General features: G+C 38.7%; 1 protein-coding gene across 2 annotated transcripts in view; it reads left to right on the forward strand.

Moving 5' to 3' along the window:
- LOC148952239 (adenosine deaminase-like) overlaps positions 1–20,757 on the forward strand; it is a 56,959-nt gene that overhangs the window by 19,653 nt on the left and 16,549 nt on the right. For both annotated transcript variants that reach the window (XM_089088888.1, XM_089088887.1), the window contains exons 4-6: positions 2,706–2,944; positions 9,153–9,257; positions 10,032–10,144. In XM_089088888.1, coding sequence (XP_088945014.1) covers positions 2,706–2,944; positions 9,153–9,257; positions 10,032–10,144 — 457 coding nt within the window. The remainder of the gene's footprint in view (positions 1–2,705; positions 2,945–9,152; positions 9,258–10,031; positions 10,145–20,757) is intronic.

Genomic DNA, 20,757 nt, shown 5'->3' on the forward strand with positions numbered 1-20,757 from the left:
TTCCGAAAGTCATACTGTTCTTCTCTTATAACATTGTCTTCGGTATATCGTAACCTAAAAAGTTTCATACTACATAGTTGATTGCTACATACAGAGACTAGACTAGTCCTTCTATAATTACCACACTCACTTTTATCACCTTTCGGCACTAACCCCCCTCTCACGCCCAACATTTCCCCAGACACATCCAATCAAAATTTTGAGATATCTATTTTGTTCAACGTAGTTGAAAATTCTGGGAATTAGGTATTTTAGGATGATACTCCCCCCCCCCCACAGCCCTGAGGGTAAGGGTTGTAAGTTATACCTTGGGGGTATATAAAGTTTTTTATAGAAAGAGTTGTTGTAGAAATTTCAAAAAGTGCTCATTTGATTGGAAATTGAAAGGGCTAGAGCCCTTTTTAATAGTCGAGAGTGATTGGAGGGCAACTAACCTCCCTCTCACGACCACCATTTCCCCAAACACATCCAATCAAAACTTGAGATGGCGATTTTGTTCAACGTAGTTGAAAGTTCTGGAATTATGTCTTTAATGATGACAAACCCCCCACACCCCTCAGGGTAAGGGTTGTAAGTTATGCTTTGGGACCACTTGAAGTTTTTATAGATAGCGTTGTCGTAGAAATTTCAAAAAGGACTCACTCAATTGGAAATTGAAAGGGACAGTGCTCTTTTTAATAGTCGAAAGTAATCCGAGGGAGAATCGCCCCCCCCCCCAATGCCCATCATTTCCCCAAACATTTCCGATCAACATTTTTATATGACCATTTCGTTCAACGTAGTTGAAATGTCTGGAAATTATGTCTTTGAGGATGATATCCCCCCATAGCCCTCATGACAAGTAATGCCCTTGAAGCATATACAGTTTTTGTAGAAAGTTTTGTCGTAGAAGCTTCAAAAAGGGCTCATTCGATTGGAAATTGAGAGGACTAGTGGAGTTTTTATTAGCCGAACGTGATCGGAAGGCAAATGTCTCCCTCCATGCCTATCATTTCCCCAAACACTTCCAACCAAAATTTTGATATAGCCATTTTGTTAAGCCAATCATAAAGGTCTGAAAATTATGTCTTTGAGGATAAAAAAATCCCCCCAGCCCTCAGAGCAAGGGTTGTAAGTTGTGCCCTGGGGAAATTTAGGGTTTTTATTGAAAGTGTGGTCATATAAACTTCAAAGGGGTCTCATTGGAATGTTTTCCTGGTGGGGGGAGAGTTGTGTAGAAAGAAAAAATCTTGCAAAAAACTGTTAAATGTTTCTTAAAATTTGTCTAAGCAATAGAAAATCAGAAACATTTCACTCTGTATTTGTAGTTTTTCAGGGACGGGGGACATGGTTGAGGTTATTGGTGATTAAGAAAAATATGGTACATATTCAAACTTTTTAATCATGAGAAAATTTAGACGGCCTCAATATAAAAGCCACAAATCATTATAGAGGCCAACTTTGTAACAGAAACGGTACAAGTGAGTCTCTCTTTAATTTATCAGTAGCTAATCTGAAGCGTTTCTTTATCTCTGCTTCAAATACCTAAAACAGCAGAGTCTATGGCACCCCTCTCTTAATCGTATATGCTTGGTATGTAGTAAATGAATCAATGGATATCAGATTTTCAGAATTAGATGAATATCTGATAAGAAGCAGTCAGATATCCTCCTTATTAATTGTTCCTCCATTTCAGGTTCAATTCGATATCCAATAAGAGGATTTCTGTAATTTTTATGTATTACTAGATAAGACGTTTATTAAAAAAAAAACTACTCAATAAAACGCTTAAACCTCCTTAAGCTTTCGCTTGCTTGGGGTAACGTCTTAAACATAGGAACAAAATTTGGAAAGGGGAACAAAAAAAAAGAAAGAGAAAAAATTCTGCAATTGCGCTGATAACTTATCATTCAGGTATTTAAACATAGGTATTATGGGTTCCGGTATCTATATCTTCAATGAAGATTTACACCGATTTTTTTTCAAGTTTTTCAAGTGTTGGATATGATTTTCTGCATCGATTGCAGAATTACTGTTTGACCAATCCTCATAATATACGTTTTCTTGTGAATAACTGCTTTTACAATTTCAAACTATGTGAACACTTTTCACAATTGTAGGGAATCAGATCACAAACACAAATGATGCACAAAACATGAAATAACCCATTTTTCGCTTTTGTAATTAAAGAGTAATAATGAATATATTTTTTTTTATTTTAATTTCAAAGTGCCCTAATAAGTAAAAAACTATTTTTTTCTCGACATTCTATGAATATAACTGAAAATAAGAGGTACAAAACAGGTTGGACTTTACATTACTTAGGTATAAAATTATCTGAGTTATGAATGTATAAATAAAAAGAAAGTCAGTGAGTCAAGGAAGAAGACTTGAATAAATCCACAACTACTACTACTACTACCAACAGCTCACTGCCGCACTAAGCCGCCTGAGGCCAACACAGCTACCGCGCTCCTTCTTCATCCCAATCTATTTTAAGATTTCCTCGTTACTGCCTCCCAACAAGTTCCCATTTCTCTTAAATCTTTCCTTACGCCATCCTCCCACCCCAACCGGGGAAGACCTGTTTTTTGTTTGGCCCTAGACGGGTGGTCGGTTGAGTCGAGGAAAACGAGCTAAGAAGTGAAGAGCAATTCAGCCGCCTTTTAAAATTATTATGGTTGTTTTCAGCGACGAAAACAATCAGAGATATTTTTTTTTTTCAGAGACGACTTCGATGCTATCGAAAGAGTGGCATACGAGTTTTGCCAAGACAAGGCTGGGCAAGGGGTGATATATGCTGAAGCACACTACTCACCTCAACTGCTTCTTTCTGAAATGAAACGCTTCAATGAAGAAGAGCTGAACAAAGTGGTTGAATCTGTTTATAAGGGATTTGCGAGAGGAAAAAAAGATTTTGGAATAAATGTTAAGACAATTTTGGCATGCATTAGAGGTATAAAAGGTAGATGATACAAATATTGTTTGTGTTTTTTCCAAGTGTTTTTTAAAAATAATGCCAAGAAATATTTACAATAATCAAGTTTCTACAAGAAGAGTGAACTTGCGTAAAAAATAATCCACTTGATTTTTTAAACTTTGGTGAAATACTGCATTCTTCTACTAATTTTATGGCCTTCTTCTTAAAAATAACTGCTAAGATTAAAATTTTCAGAATAAGCTACTGTACCTTTATTTGTTGTATGTAGTACTTCATAATTGCAATTAGCCATCATAGGCAGCGCATAGCCATTTTGTTCAACGTAGTAAATTTTGTTTGAAATTAGGTCTTTGAGGATGGTCTCAGAACCCTTGGGGCAATGGTTGTAAGTTATGTCCTGGGGGCATATAAGGTTTATATAGATAGCGAAGTTGTAGAAACTTCAAAAAGGGCTCATTCGATTGAATATTAGAAGGGCTTGTGCCCTTTTTAATGGTCGAAAGTGATTGGAGTATAACTAACACCCCTCTTACACCCACCATTTCCCAAAACACCTCAAATAAAAATTTTGAGTTAGCCATTTTGTTCGACGTAGTTAAAAAGCCTGGAAATTATTTTTTTGGGGCTGACACTCCTCCCACAGCACTTGGTGTTATGATTATGAATTTTGCCTTGGGCGTGTCCAAGTTTTTTTTTACAGAAAGCATTGTCTTAAAGAATTAAAAAAGGTATAACTCGATTGGATATTGAAACGGCCAATGCCCTGTTTAATAGTCGAAAGTGATTGGAGGACAACTAACCCCCCTCTCACGCCCACCAGTTCCCCACAAATATCTAATAAAAATTTTTAGATAGCCATTTTATTAAACGTAGTTGAAAGTTCTAAAAACTGGGTCTTTGAGGATGAAAACCTCCGCAGCTATCATGGCAAGCGTTCTTATTTATGCCCTGGGGCATATAATGTTTTATTTTATAGAAAGCGTTGTCGTAGGAACTTAAAAATGGGCTCATTTGTTGGAAATTGAAATGGCTAGTGCCCTTTTTAATAGTCAAAAGTGATTGGAAGGCAACTAACATCCCTTCCATGCCCAACATTTATCCAAAAACATCTAATCAAAATTTTGAGATAGCCATTTTGTTCAAAGTAGTTGAAAGGTCCGGAAATTATATCTAAGAGGATTACACCCCCCTACAACCCTCAGAGTATGGGTTGTTAGTTATGCACTGGGGGCATCTAAAGTCTATATAGATAGTAATGTTGTAGAAGCTTCAAAAAGGGCTCATTCGATTGGATATTAGAAGGGATTGTGACCTTTTTAATGGTCGAAAGTGATTCGAGTAGAACTAACACCCGTCTCACACCCACCATTGCCCCAAACACATCAAATCAAAATTTTGAGATAGCCATTTTGTTCGACGTAGTTAAAAAGTGTTGAAGTTATGTTTTTGAGGATGACACTCCCCCCACAGCCCTCAGGGCAAGGGTTTTAAGTTATGCCCTGGGGGCATATAAGGTTTTTTTTTATAGAAAGCGTTGTCGAAGAAACTTCAAAAAGGAATCACTCGATTGGAAATTGAAACGGCTTGTGCCCTTTTCAATGCTCGAAATTGATTGGATGGCAAGTAATCCCCCTCTCACGCCCACCATTTCCCCAAACACATCCAATCAAAATTTTGAGATAGCAATTATGTTCAACGTAGTTTTAAGGTACGGAAATTATGTCTTTGAGGATGAGAACCCCCTCACAGCACTAAGGTCAAGGGTTGTAAGCTATGCCCTCGTGCATATAAGGTTTTTATAGAACGCGTTGTCGTAGAAACTTCAAAAAGGGCTCATTCGATTAGAAATTGAAAGGGCTAGTGCCCTTTTTAATTGTCCGAAGTGATTGGAGGGCAACTAACCCCCCTTTCACGCTCACCATTTCCCCAAACACATCCAGTCAAAATTTTGAGATAGCAATTTTCTTCAACTTAGTTGAAAGTTCTGGAAATTTTGTCTTTGAGGATGACAACCCCCCCCCCCCGCCTTCAGTGCAAGGGTTGTAAGTTATGCCATGTCGGAATATAAGGTTTTTATTTAAAGCGTTGTTGTAGAAACTTCAAAAGGGCTCATTCGATTGGAAATTGAAAGGGCTAGTGCCTTTTTTAATAGTTGAAAGTGATTGGAGAGCAACTAACGCCCCACTCACGCCCAACTTTCGCAAAAACATATCCAGTGGAAATTTTGAATCATTTTGTTTGCGTAGTTGAAAGTTCTGGAAACTTAGTCTTTGAGGATGACAACCCCCACACAACCCTAAAGGCAAGGGTTGCAATTTATGCCCTGGAGCCAAATAAGGTATTTATAGAAACCGTTGTCGTAGAAACTCAAAAAGGGCTCATTCAATTGGAAATTTAAAGGGATAGTGCCCTTTTTAATAGTCAAAAATGATTGGAAGGCTTGAAATGTTTATAGTATAGATCGATGTGGGTACAATGTATTACTATTTTTTCCTTTATCGAAGGAGCTGTCAACTTTGTATCGAAGGAGTTGTCTTAGGAACTTCGAAAAGGGCTCATTCGATTGAAAATAGAAAGGGCTAATGCCCTTTTTAATAGTCGAAAGTGATTGGAGGGCAACTAGTTCCCCTCCCAAGCCCACCCATCCAATTGCCCATTATGTTTAAAAACTAAAAATTGAACCAAAATGCACTGTGTTAATGCTAATTCCCAATAAGGCATCTCAGCAGTATCCCAAGAACAACTGAGGGCATTCTGTTCAAACTTTCAGGCTACCTCTGCTCTTAAAATTCAACCAAATCAAAATAGCGTAAATGTATCCAAGCTATCAAAGAAAGTAAACAGATTCTTTTTGCGAATGGTATCAAGTTTTCGATTTCAGGTCAACTAATGGAGGTACCGCGGATGCTGGCACAGGGTGATCCCCCTATCTTCTCGATCGCTATCCCTAAGAAGTAGGTAATAATGCCAATCCCTGCACCACTAAGCTAAACGAGTGTCTTGCATATGACCCGAAGAAAAAGTAAACAGCTCAGCTAGAATCAAACTTTCACCGCGACCTGCAAAAGTGACAGACCACCTGCACCGATCTACGAAAATATAAAAACACATCCGAATGATTAAATAAGGACAATTATACCCCTATTTGTGTCCGGACTTTGAAAAGGGTGTATATTGTTAAAAATGGCTGAAAATTTTTCTCCAGCATACAAATAGCAGGCCAAATTATAAAGTCTTAAAAAACGAAAAGATTTAAAGAATTATTTTCTTTTTCCCTGAAAAGACTATGTCAATATAAAACGAACAGAAATTAATTTAAAAAATGTTTTCCACAAAATAAGTTTTTCCAAAAAAAGTAAAGAACTCTATTCTGCTCGTTTTGAGTTTGAGTCGGTTATTTATTGTAATTTCTGTTAGTTTTGGGTTTCATTCATTTATCGATGCTGATTTGTGGTAGTTTCACGCTTGGTAGATTATTTGATTTTGTTTTTGCTCATTTTTGGTTTAATAGAGTTCTTTACTTTTCTTTGAAAAACTTATTTTGTGGAAATTTTTTTTTAATTAATCTAAAATAAAAAGTTGCGAAAAAAAAAACATTTTCCGGCTAATTAAGAAAGTCAAATTCAACAGAATTTCGCTGCAGACCTATGGAGACAGGTGTACTAAGACCAAGGAGATCTCTTAGGCACTGTTGGCGTTATATCACCCTACATAAACTGATTACATACAGCAAGTTAGATTTGAATTAGACCCAAACTAAATAACGCAAAGGGACAAAGTAAAGTGCACGAAAGAAACAACCAATACGACAACGAAAAATCAACCTCATTTTAATAACCGGATCTTAAATTCATTTCAAGTCCTTGCAGACCTCAACCTGATATTATGTTATCAGGAATCTGATTGCAAACGGAAATGAATGGATGCGTATCCAATATCCAATAGCCATTTTACTTTTGTATATATGGAATTTTTTAAACTATGACTATAACTTCCGTTGAAGACCCCATAGATTCCATAATCTAATTTTCAAAAAGTAAAATCTGCTTATATGTTGCTCTGGCAATGTATTGCTAAAATATTTAAACTTAAAAAGGGGATAGTTTAATGTTTTATTGCTTGCTTTTTTTTATATTCCAATATTCACGGCGCCAGGTACTTCAAAGTATCTAATATGCCGTTATTCATTTACCTCTTTCAATGGCCTCGAGATTTTAAATGTCTATTGAACCTTCTTTTGAAGGTGTCAACAGAGGGATTTGCAGGGATAATATCCCCAGGAAGATCGTTCCAGATAGAAGTGCAACGCCGGATGAAGATGTTCCTCAAGTACTCGGTTTTCGGCGTATCCTCCTTTAGATAATTGGACCGAGCTGTGTGCCTTTGTGTCTGCCTTGTCGGCTGGACCAAGGGGGGCACAATTCGAGAGAGCTCGTCTGAAGGAGGCGAATTCATGTACTTGCAGAAAACAGCCTTCGACGCTACATCAAACCTTTCATTTAGAGGCTGGAGAAATTCTTGTTTAGAGGCGCAGCCCGCCCTATTTGCCCTATTCTGGATCTTCTGAAGTGGTACCAACAGCGTTTTCGGAGCACCAGCAAATAGCGGGCATCCATATTCAGCTATGGGTCTGATGCAAGACTTGTAGAGTGGGATGATCGAGCTTGATGGAAGAAGGTTTTTTGCAGCGAAGAGTAACTCCCAGCTTTCTTGCGCAGGAGGTTCTCACCCGATAAAGGTGGTTGTTCGAAGAGAGATCGGCGGAGAAATGAATCCCCAGTAGACGAAGCTCGTCGACTCTCTTTATAGCTTCATTTTTGAAGATGAAACTGGGGTGTTCACGTGGCACCTTTGATCGCTTAATTAGAAGCTCCTTTGTTTTCGATGCATTGAAGTTGATCATCCATGCATCAGACCACTTTTCAATTTTCAAAAGATCCATCTGTAGGGAAAGGGAGGCTTGTGATGGGTCTTCGTGTTTAGGGACGGCTGAGTGTGCCGTGGTATCGTCGGCAAAGTGATTCAGAGGGTTTGCGAGGTTGTCTCCCATGTCGTTTATGTAGATAAGGACGAACGTAGGTCCCAAGACACTGCCCTGGAGTACCCCTGCTTTCACTAGATATTCGGGTGAAATAAACCCGTCAAGAACAACCCGCAGTGAACAATCGAAAAGAAAGCTCTCAATCACTTTTAACAGACATCCACGAACACCATACACATAGAGTTTCTTTAGCAGGCCGCGGTGCCATACTCTGTCAAAAGCTTTCACAATGTCGAAGGATAGCAGCCTGATGTCGTATCCCAGTGCCAGAGGTTTAATCTAATTCTGATACCATACCACAACGCAGTTAGATTCTGGACATTTCCAGCGGAATCTTTAAGAATGATCGCCTAGAAGGTCATTTGATTCCAGGTACTGATGAAGTGTTTTATTTGGGACGTTCTTGCCAAATAATCCAGCGCAGGAAAGAAGGCTAGTACGCCTGTAGGAGCCCACGCTCGTTGGATCGCCTTCTGGACATTATGGCTTCGGTAACATTATGAAGAGAACGACAAGAATAGAAATGATTTACACCCTATTTTGATTTATACCTTTTTCCGAGAAATTTACAGCCATATATTTTAAAGACTTGGGATTGTTAAAAGTGGCAAAAATGTTTAAAATTTTCGAATTATTGGAAAGTGACGCTGCATCCATCGTTAAAGCCGAGAATAGATGACAAATAAGAATATAATGAAAGATAAGAGAAATATGAATTTAAAAATGTTTTCAGCAAATTACATATATCAGACCACCTCGTCTTTTACCTTCTATAATCACTAAAATCGTTGTAAAAACTAAAATTTTATCTTAAATAACAAAATCCCGTATTTTCCCTTTGACCCTCGAAAACTTGCTCAAAACAGATGTTAAAAATGAAAGGTTTTTTAATTAATTAGTTTTTTTTTTATATATTAGGTGCTTCTTCACTCCCAATTACATGTACTCATTGTTCTCTTACAAAAGTCCAGATAATTGCGCAATCGTATTAGATTAGGTTGTTTTAACCAGGATAGGAGTTTACTAAAGGCTAAATAAGCCGCCCGTACAGAGAAAAACTTGCATGTCTCGTGGCCATGTACAATAGGAAATAATATATAAGAATCTCAAAAGATCAGAAGAAAAAAACAACAGCAAACGAGGAGAAGAATTAGCCATATTATATTGACTACTGTAATTCTTGTTATTTAGGGTGGTCAACTGACGTTCTGAGATTGTGCAAAAACTACAAGAACGAAGGGGTTGTTGGCATGGATATAGCTGGAACTGCCAAAAAGGGACCTGGGATGTCTGAAGGTACTGCTACTATTTTTCTAGCATAATTTGGTTACTTTTGATTAAGTATACTCAGTTAATCAAACAATTCATCAAAGTGCACTTCATCGCTTAAGCTAATAATAATATCATATACTGGAACAGTTGCCAGTGGTGTCCGTACAGGTTTTTCCGAGGAGCCCTTTTTTCAGAAATATCGTATTTTCCCCTGAGACTATGAAATTCCGCACTTATTGTATATTCTGTCTTTTAAATTGATATGGGGGGGGGGGGGGGTGTAACACGAGTTCAATTACATAGGTAGATTGTGCGAGGGTTATTCACAGAGCAAATTGTATTTTGGATTAAAAAAAAATGTAAACGATTTTATATAGATTTGCAAGCTTGAAAGTTCTACTTTTGAAACTGCAATTCAACATCTTCCTGTTCAAATTCAGACACTCTTCACTACGATACACCAAAATTTTTGACACCCTCCTGATAAAATTACAGTGCTTGAGACTCCTCACTTAATTTTGACATGTAGACGGAATAGTAGGGCTTATCATTGCTGTTTCCTGTCCGGGTGTTCTCCTAACTTTCATCTCTTTCTTTTTCACGTAACACACGTGGTTTTGATCTATTTTCGATGTTCGTTTTTTATTCCAAAATGTAAGTTACTTTCAGTACATTCTTCATAATGTCTAGAAAACGTATTCCTGTCCAGCGCCTTCTTAAGTTTTTAAATATTTCTCACAGTTTGAAGAATGAAAATATTCTTAGAGATTTTTCGATTATATTTAACAATTATTCCAGGTGAACTGCATTTGTTTGATGAAGACATGATGGTATTTAGAACTGCCAAAGAGAATGGGATACATCGTACTGTCCATGCGGGAGAATGTGGTGGTCCAGATGAGGTCCAAAAGGTATAATACTCGCCCTCGAACTCGGATTTCATTTCCTTTATCGGTACTTAGCTATTCAGCTTTTATTTAGGATTGGCGAGATAGATTTGAAAAAAATACTATACACATATAGTTCCCAACTTACAAAGCACTAGCACCAGCCAATATCTGTCAATAAAATTTGTGCTATCTGACATCATGTGAATAATTTTTGGTTCAACATAAAAAGATTTGTTCATCTTTTCTTGGTTCGAATTATACCTTTTTTACCAATTCAATGAAGGATACGCTATGGATGCAGGTCCATTTTACGGCCCTTTTTGGATGTGAAGTACACACAATGAATACAAACAACAAAGTAGAAACAACAGGGAACTTTTTCTTAAGACTGTGGAACTGTCTTAAGACAGTGAAACTCAGACCCACGTGACCAAATTGAGGACCAGATTGCTGCTGTGGCTGAGAATACTACACCTGCCCCCGATGGCACTGAATTTAGAGCAGAAGAAAGTAAAACAGCAGCGCGAAAGCTGAAAAACAACAAAGCGCTGGGAGTATGTGGCCTGACATCAGAACTCCTTAAAAATGGCGATCCATCCATGACTCTCTAGATACAAGTGCTGTTTAATACTGTGTGGCGCTCTGAAATGATACCATCAGACTGGAAGACAGGCTTACTTGTGCCAGTCTACAAGAGGGAAGGAAGTAAAAGAGAATGTAATAACTGTCGTGGAGTAACTCTGCTCTCGGTACCCGGCAAACTCTTCGCCATGCTGCTCCTCAAGCGGGCAACAAAGTACCTCCACCCCCTCGTCACCATCAGCAAGCTGTATTCATGCCGGGTAGATCAACTACGGTGCACATCCATACAATTTGACAGCTGATAGAGAAAACTCCAGAATAGAAAAGGAAGGCATACATTGCCTTTGTCGATTTTCAATCTGCTTTCGACACTGTCGACAGACAGTCACTCTGGCTGACCCTTCAATCTGCTGGAGTACCTAAGAAAACTGTCGATCTGTCAAAACTGTCGATCTGTTCAAAGAACTATACAATAAGACCGAAAGTGCTGTCATTGTAAATGGCCAGATCTCATCACATTTTCAAATTAGAAACAGTGTTCGGCAAGGCTGCGCTGCTGCTACCGAACTCTTCAACTGTGTATTGAACCATGTTCTCAACAAAACACTGCTGGTGCGTCCGTTTGGCATCGATTTTTGCTAGAAGAGTTTTGTCAGATGTCGACTTCGCTGACGATGTTGCATTGGTATGCGAAAATCTCACTGACATCAAAACTGCCCTGGAAATGCTAGCATCTGCTGCAGGAAAACTTGGTTTAAATGTAAACTGGCCAAGACCAAAATACTAGCTGGGGAAAAGACGACATACAGCCCTTGAAAACTATAGAAGTATGTGGCCAAGATGTTGAGATAGTCAAGCAGTTCACCTACCTTGGTTCAATTGTTCTCTTAAACGGAAATCTAGATGCAGAGATATCAGCAAGGGTGGCAAAGGCGAATGCCGTTTTCGGCCGCCTACTGAGAACAATATTCCACAAACCCCAGATCAGCTGTCTCACGAAAACTCGTATCTACTCTTCCTCGGTAGCAAGTGTCGTGTTGTACTCGTCAGAGACTAGGCCTTTGACGCGGTCGCAGATGATGAAGGTAGATGCTGTCCAGACAAAACACCTGCGCAAAATTGAACACGTTAGTTTTCGACAGGGAAACATATATTCCCGCCGTTCCTTTAAATTACCACCCCTGTCCGAATATCTTGAGAGCCGCTCGCTGCGTTGGTATGGTCATTTATTTCGCCTACACACTGAAACACCTGTCCAACTTACATTTGATTTCGATCCAACAGCAAACGGCTGGAAACGCCCCAGAGGTAGACCACGTATGAGATGGGCGGATATCATCTGCAATCGACTCAGAGCGTGGGGCATTGACCCCAGCGAAGCTCCTACCTTCACCCAAAACAGGCCACTCTGGAGACGACTAACGGCACTGACGTCTGGTTCCCTCTACGCTGGTGACACTGCCGAGCAAGAGCTTTAAGTCAAGCAAGTCAAGACAGTGGAACTTTAACCCCAAATGAATATTTTATTTTGACCCTATATCCAAGGGCCGTTTTAGCAAAAACAAATGAAATATAAAAAAAAAATTCATCTTAAAATACCACCATTAAAACTAAAATATTTTTAAAATAGTTCTAGCATCCTTACTTTAGGGAAGTTCAACCAGGGCTGGTACATTCAGTGAGATGAAAAAAGATAATTCATTCGCCATTTTTTTTTTTTTTTTTTTTTTTTTTTTTTTTGTGTGTGTGCGTTTGTCAAACACATCTTTTAACTCCCGTCAATCGACTAGTGAATCCAATTCGGTCAAGTTTTGCTAGATGATCATTTGTTTATCTACAAATAACAAGCCAGAAGGTGTATGTTTAACTCGGCTCAGTGGGAAAAATGATAATGTTCATTAAATTTAGCATTGGATCTCTCGCTACCACTTAAGAAAAGGTCAAAATATTGTTTTTCTCCAGTAACTTCATGAACTGACAAACAACATTTGTTAATTTGTTTTTGTGCACCATTAAGCAAATGGTCTGATGCAAAATAAGGTGATATTTCAGATTCTCTCTAGTAAGTTTAAGCACTGTCGTGGCGATATCTACTTAAATCTAGATTTTGTGATTCTTAGCTAATTGGATCCTCAGGGCTAGAATTGACGACGTCCTTTGGCAGAAAGAAAAGTGAAAAATTCTTTAAGTCCTTCTTTAGCAGGTAAGAACGTCTAGGACGATCAGGAAAAAAATAGTTATTTTTCTTTTGGCTGATCAGTATTTTCAAACTGAATAGTTTGGCTTTGTGTTTGTTTTGTGTTCTCATGTCTTTATGCCACGTGTTTTATTATTTTTAGCTAAAAATCTTCTAACCTTCATCATTAGACTGTTTTTTGTATTAAAGAACCATTGACATGCTAATCTTCTTTTTTACTACTGTCGTCGGGATAACAAGCAAAAAACATTAAGTCTAATTTTTACTAATAAATATAGAAATCTCATAGTGAAAACAGATATTCATGAATTATGGACGCATCAAATATGGTGTAGTTTATCATAGATGATTCATTTCAAGTGTGATTCAAAACAGTGGACCAAAAAAGCCAAGGTCTTGCATAAAGAACAAATTAACTATGAAATATACGAAGAAAAAGATGAACATATTAGTAGAGGAGGGGGTCCGACTCGTGGCAGTACAAAATTCGGTTATCAAAAGAACGTATCTCCTATCAGTACACCAAATATGGGCATAGCCTCCCTAGGGAGAAAGATTACGTAATGGGGTCAATGACCTAAATTTCACAACAACAACAACGACCTTGACATTCGCTGAGAGCGTGCACTTACAAAAACAACAACATCGACCTTGGAACACCTATGCTGTCGACCTCAATTCACCTATCGTGAATCAATAATTCCCCTTAGAAACAACAAATTAATTTCCCTTTCTTGACAGATCAATCAATCAATGACATCATCTGTCAGACTTTAAAAATTTTCGCCTAGAAACGATTCTCCAGGAATAGATCCAAGTCATTAATGTCTTTGCCTCGGAAACAACTCTTTTGGTCGAACTCCAAAGGATATTAATAACCAAAGGCCATGGAAACAGTTAGGCAAGAAGCATCTTAGCGATGAATTGTTTTAGCGCGCGAAAAGGTTTCATATTAATTTGAAATGCGTTAGCGCAGAGATGCCAATAACAAAGGAACACGCTGAATATACGTTTAGGGATTATTTGGGCGAAACCGTTTTAGACAGGTTATGGAACTATTTCGGCGTAACGGTTAGAGACATTTTAAAAGATGATTTTAGGAAGGATTTTAGAAGAGAATTTAATGGTGAAACTCTGTGGTCGTTATAATACACAAGTTTCATTTGAACAGTGTTGTGAGGTCCTCTAGCCCAACCCCAAAGGGTTCCAATCCTCCTACCCCAACCCCGAAGGAACCCCCGGTCCTCAAAGGCCCCCCAAGCTCCCAAAGGCCCTCCACCGGTCCCCAAATGTCCCCCAGGCCCCCAACTGCCCCCCCCGGACGCTCAAAGGCCCCCAAGCTCCCAAAGGGCCACCGGCGCCCCAAAGGCCCTCCACCGGTCCCCAAATGTCCCCCAGGCACCCAAAAGCCCACCCAGACCCCCAACTGCCAGCCCCAGACCCCAAAGCCCATCCCCCGGGCCCCAACGGTCCCCCCGAGCTCCCACCGGACCACCGGCCCACACGGGACTCACAGACCCACAAAGGCTCTTCCCGAGCACCCGTCGTTCGGTGATGTGTGTTGTCTGAAACCGATGATTTGGGATGTGTAGTTTGCTACTTCAGGCTTTTCTGAGCTAAGGTTTTCTAGTATTTCGTAGGTGAATGTTGTCTGAAACCAATACTTTGGGATGAGTAGTTTGCTATTTCAGGCTTTTATGAGCTAGGTTTCTTAGCCTTTCGTTGGTGTGTGTTGAGTGAAACTTATGATTTGGGATATGTAGTTTGCTTTTTTGACTTTTTTGAGCTGGATTTCTTAGTCTTTCATAGGTGTGTGGTGTCTGAAACCTATGATTTGGGATGTGTAGTTTGCTATTTTCGACTTTTCTGAGCTGGATTTCTTAGCCTTTCATAGGTATGCGTTGTCAGAAAATTATGATTTGGGATGTATAGTTTGCTATTTCAGGCTTTTCTGAGCTAAGGTTTTCTAGTATTTCGTAGGTCAATGTTGTCTGAAACCAATAGTTTGGGATGAATAGTTTGCTATTTTTGACTTTTCTGAGCTAGGTTTCTTAGTCTTTCGTTGGTGTGTGTTGACTGAAACCGATGATTTGGGATATGTAGTTTGCTATTTTTGACTTTTCTGAGCTGGATTTCTTAGCCTTTCATAGGTATGCGTTGTCAGAAAATTATGATTTGGGATATGTAATTTGCTATTTTTGACTTTTCTGAGCTGGATTTCTTAGTCTTTAATAGGTGTGTGTTGTATGAAACCTATGATTTGGGGTGGGTGGATTGCTACTTTTGACTTTTCTGAGCTGGATTTCTTAGCCTTTCATAGGTGTTTGTTGTCTGAAACCTATAGTTTGGGATGACTAGTTTGCTATTTTTGACTTTTCTGAGCTAGGTTTCTTAGCTGTTCATGGGTGAGTGTTGTCTGAAACCTATGATTTGGGATATGTAATTTGCTATTTCCAACTTTTCATAACCGGATTTCTTAGTCTTTCGTAGGTGTGTAGTGTCTGAAACCTATGATTTGGGGTGTGTGGGTTGCTATTTTTTTGACTTTTCTGAGCTGGATTTCTTAGCCATTCGTAGGTGTGTGTTGACTGAAACCTATGATTTGGGATGGTTAATTTGCTATTTTTGACTTTTCTGAGCTAGATTTCTTAGCCTATCATATGTGTGCCCTTTCAGAAAATTATGATTTGGGAGGTATAGTTTGCTTTTTGGACTTTTCAGAGCTAGGATTCTTAGTCACTCATAGGTGTTTGTTGTCTGAAACTTCGAGTTTTTGGATGAGTAGTTGGCTATTTCAGACTTTTCTGAGCTAAGGTTTCTTAGTATTTCATAGGTGAATGCTGTCTGAAACTTATGATTTGGGATATGTAAATTACTATTTCGGGCTTTTATAAGTTTGATTTCTTAGTCTTTCATAGGTGTGTAGTTTCTGAAAAATATGATGTGGGATGTGTAGTTTGCTATTTTCGACTTTTCTGAGCTAGGTTTCTTAGCCTTTCATAGGTATGTGTTGTCAGAACATTATGATTTGGGATGTGTGGGTTGCTATTTCAGACTTTTCTGAGCAGGATTTCTTAGCCATTCGTAGGTGTGTGTTGACTGAAACCTATGATTTGGGATGGTTAATTTGCTATTTTTGACTTTTCTGAGCTAGATTTCTTAGCCTTTCATAGGTGTGTCCTTTCAGAAAATTATGATTTGGGAGGTATAGTTTGCTTTTTGGACTTTTCATAGCTAGGATTCTTAGTCACTCATAGGTGTTTGTTGTCTGAAACTTCGAGTTTGGGATGAGTAGTTGGCTATTTCAAACTTTTCTGAGCTAAGGTTTCTTAGTATTTCGTAGGTGAATGCTGTCTGAAACTTATGATTTGGGATATGTAAATTACTATTTCGGGCTGTTCTGAGTTGGATTTCTTAGTCTTTCATAGGTGTGTGATGTCTGAAACCTATGATTTGGGATGTGTAGTTTGCTATTTTCGACTTTTCTGAGCTAGGTTTCTTAGCCTTTCATAGGTATGTGTTGTCAGAAAATTATGATTCGGGATGTGTAGTTTGCTATTTCAGGCTTTTCTGAGCTAAGGTTTTCTAGTATTTCCTAGGTGAATGTTGTCTGAATGTGTGTGTGAGTTTTCGTGTTTGTGTGTGTGTGTGTGTGTGTGTGTAAGTTTTTGTGTGCATGTTTGTTTTTGTGTGCATGTAAGTTTTGGTGTGCATGTGTAAGTTTGTGTGTGTGTGTGTGTAAGTTTTTGTGTGTGTGTGTGTAAGTTTCGTCGTGTGTGTGTAAGTTTTGTGTGTGTGTGTAAGTTTTCATGTGTGTGTGTGTGTAAGTTTTTGTGTGTGTGTGTAAGTTTTTGTGCGTGTGTGTAAGTTTTTGTGTGTGTGTAAGTTTTTGTGTCGTCTAATGTGAATTTCAACCATTCAGGCTGGTGGACTAAGACCCCAATTCTGAGCTAGTCAATTTCCACCATTCGGGCTGGTGGACTAAGACCCTAATTCTGAGCTAGTGAATTTCCACCATTCAGGCTGGTGGACTGAGACCCCAATATTGAGCTAGTGGATTTCCACCATTCAGGCTGGTGGACTAAGACCCCAATTCTGAGCTAGTGAATTTCCACCGTTCAGGCTGGTGGACTGGGGCCCTAATACTGAGCTGGTGGACCAAGACCCTAATTTTCCAACTCTTGCATTTCATGACAGAAATTCAAAATGAACAAGCCTGAAATAGCAAACTAGTCATCCCAAACTATTGGTTTCAGACAACAAACATCAATGATGGACTAAGAATCCTAGCTCTGAAAAGTTCAAATAGCAAACTAAACATCTCAAATCGTAATTTTCTGACAACACACACCTATGAAAGGCTATGAAACCTAGCTAATAAAAGCCGGAAATAGCAAATTAACCATCTCAAATCACAAGTTTCAGACAGCACTCACCTATGAACGGCTAAGAAATCCAGCTCGGAAAAGTCAAAAAATAGCAACCCACACATCCCAAATCATAGGTTTCAGACAACACATACCTATGAAAGACTAAGAAATCTAGCTTAGAAAAGCCCGAAATAGTAATTTACATATCCCAAATCCTAGGTTTCAGACAACACACACCTATGAACGGCTAAGAAACCTAGCTCTGAAAAGTCAAAAATAGCAAACTAGTCATCCCAAACTATAGGTTTCAGACAACAAACACCTATGAAAGGCTCAGAAATTCAGCTCAGACAAGTCAAAAGTAGCAATCCACCCATCCCAAATCATAGGTTTCAGACAACACACACCTAGGAAAGACTAAGAAATCCCACTCAGAAAAGCCCGAAATAGTAATTTACATATTCCCAAATCATAGGTTTCAGACATCATTCACCTATGACAGACTAAGAAACCTTAGCTCAGAAAAGCCTGAAATAGCAAAACTATTCATCCCAAACTAGAAGTTTCAGACAACAAACGCCTATGACGGACTAAGAATCATAGCTCTGAAAAGTTCAAATAGCAAACTACACATCCCAAATCATAAGTTTCAGACAACACACACCTATGAACGGCTAAGAAAGCTAGCTCAGAAAAGACAAAAATAGCAAACCACACATCCCACTCATAGGTTTCAGTCAACACACACCTAGGAAAGACTAAGAAATCCATCTCAGAAAAGTCAAAAATAGCAAACTACGTATCCCAAATCATAGGTTTCAGTCAACACAAACCAACGAAAGACTAAGAAACCTAGCTCAGAAAAGTCAAAAATAGCAAACTACTCATCCCAAACTATTGGTTTCAGACAACATTCACCTACGAAATACTATAAAACCTTAGCTCATAAAAGCCTTAAATAGCAAACTACACCTACCAAATCATAATTTTCTGACAGCACATACCTATGAAAGGCTAAGAAACCTAGCTCAGAAAAGTCGAAAATAGCAAACTACATATCCCAAATCATCGGTTTCAGTCATCACAGACCAACGAAAGACTAAGACATCCAACTCAGAAAAGCCCAAAATAGTAATTTACATATCCCAAATCATAAGTTTCAGACAGCATTCACCTGCGAAATACTAAGAAATCTTAGCTCAGAAAAGTCTGAAATAGCCAACTACTCATCCCAAACTCGAAGTTTCAGACAACAAACACCTATGAGTCACTATGAATCCTAGCTATGAAAAGTCCAAATAGCAAACTATACCCCCCAAATCATAATTTTCTGAAAGGACACACCTATGAAAGGCTAAGAAATCTAGCTCAGAAAACTCAAAAATCGCAAATTAACCATCCCAAATCATAGGTTTCAGTCAACACACACCTACGAATGGCTAAGAAATCCTGCTCAGAAAAGCCTGAAATAGCAACCCACACATCCCAAATCATATTGTTCTGACAACACATACCTATGAAAGGCTAAGAAACCTAGCTCAGAAAAGTCGAAAAAAGCAAACTACACATCCCAAATCATAGGTTTCAGACACTACACACCTATGAAAGACTAAGAAATCAAACTCAGAAAAGTCCGAAATAGTAATTTACATATCCCAAATCATAAGTTTCAGACAGCATTCACCTATGAAATACTAAGAAACCTTAGCTCAGAAAAGTCTGAAATAGCCAACTACTCATCCCAAACTAGAAGTTTCAGACAACAAACACCTATGAGTGACTAAAAATCCTAGCTCTGAAAATTCCAAAAAGCAAACTATACCTCCCAAATCATAATTTTTTGAAAGGGCACACATATGATAGGCTAAGAAAACTAGCTCAGAAAAGTCAAAAATTGCAAATTAACCATCCCAAATCATAGGTTTCAGTCAACACACACCTACGAATGGCTAAGAAATCCAGCTCAGAAAAGTCAAAAAAATAGCAACCCACACATCCCAAATCATAGGTTTCAGACACCACACACCTACGAACGACTAAGAAATCCGGTTCTGACAAGTTGGAAATAGCACATTACATATCCCAAGTCATAGGTTTCAGACAACACTCACCTATGAACGGCTAAGAAACCTAGCTCAGAAAAGTCAAAAATAGCAAACTAGTCATCCCAAACTATAGGTTTCAGACAACAAACACCTATGAAAGGCTAAGAAATCCAGCTCAGAAAAGTCAAAAGTAGCAATCCACCCACCCCAAATCATAGGTTTCATACAACACACACCTATGAATGACTAAGAAATTCAGCTCAGAAAAGTCGAAAATATCAAATTCCATATACCAAATCATTATTTTCTGACAACTCTAACCTATGAAAGGCTAAGAAATCCAACTCAGAAAAGTCAAAAATAGCAAACTACATATCCCAAATCATCGGTTTCAGTCAACACACACCAACGAAAGACTAAGAAACCTAGCTCAGAAAAGTCAAAAATAGCAAACTATTCATCCCAAACTATTGGTTTCAGACAACATTCACCTACAGAATACTAGAAAACCTTAGCTCAGAAAAGCCTGAAATAGCAAACTATACATCCCAAATCATAATTTTCTGACAACGCATACCTATGAAAGGCTAAGAAATCCAGCTCAGAAAAGTCGAAAATAGCAAACTACACATCCCAAATCATAGGTTTCAGACACCACACACCTACGAAAGACACAGAACAAGATATTGTACCTTTTAGGTCCTAATAATACTTCAAAAAGTGGTGCAAAAAGAAGTTTCAAAGCAATGTTTAGTACGATTAGCTCAAATTAGAAATCTAGAATAACTAATTTAGGATGACCTAATTCCCTATACTTTCGAATGCTTTTGCTGATTGAGGAAAATACTAATAGCCGTGCGTCTTCAGCGCATACTTTCCATTCTATTGCATATGAATCTACATAAATTTGTGAACCTCTCTTACCAATTGTTTCCTTCTCCTGGGCTTGAAGAATAACCCTCTCTTCTCCAGCTTCTGCAGCCTAAATCTCAATCAAATGTAAGTAATCGAAAGGACTGAGCTGATTAGACTACTACTGATGAGTAGACTACTACTGCTAACAACTCACCGCAGCACTAAGCTGCCTGAGGCCAACACAGCTGCGCACGCTCCTTCTCCATCCTAATCTCTTCAAAGCCTCCCTCTTTGCTCCCTCCCAGGAAGTTCTCGTTTCCCTTAGATTTTTATTTACGTCATCCTCCCACCGCGACCGTGGACGACCTGCTTTCTGTTTAGCCCTAGAGGGTTGGCCGAAAAGGACAATCTTAGGCAATCTATCATCCTTCATCCGCAAAACTTGCCCTAGCCATCTGATCTCAACCTTTCTCTCGTTATAGCCCTAGGAAACGGGATTGAACCACGCTTTTCGTACAACCTACTGTTTGAATTACGGTCAGTCTGCCGGGTGTTTGATTGAGTTTTGGACTACAAAAACACATG

The sequence above is a fragment of the Artemia sp. Qi Xiang Cuo genome, chromosome 5, assembly GCF_049724085.1.
Source record: "Artemia sp. Qi Xiang Cuo chromosome 5, ASM4972408v1, whole genome shotgun sequence".
Classification (NCBI taxonomy): Eukaryota; Metazoa; Arthropoda; class Branchiopoda; order Anostraca; family Artemiidae; genus Artemia; species Artemia sp. Qi Xiang Cuo.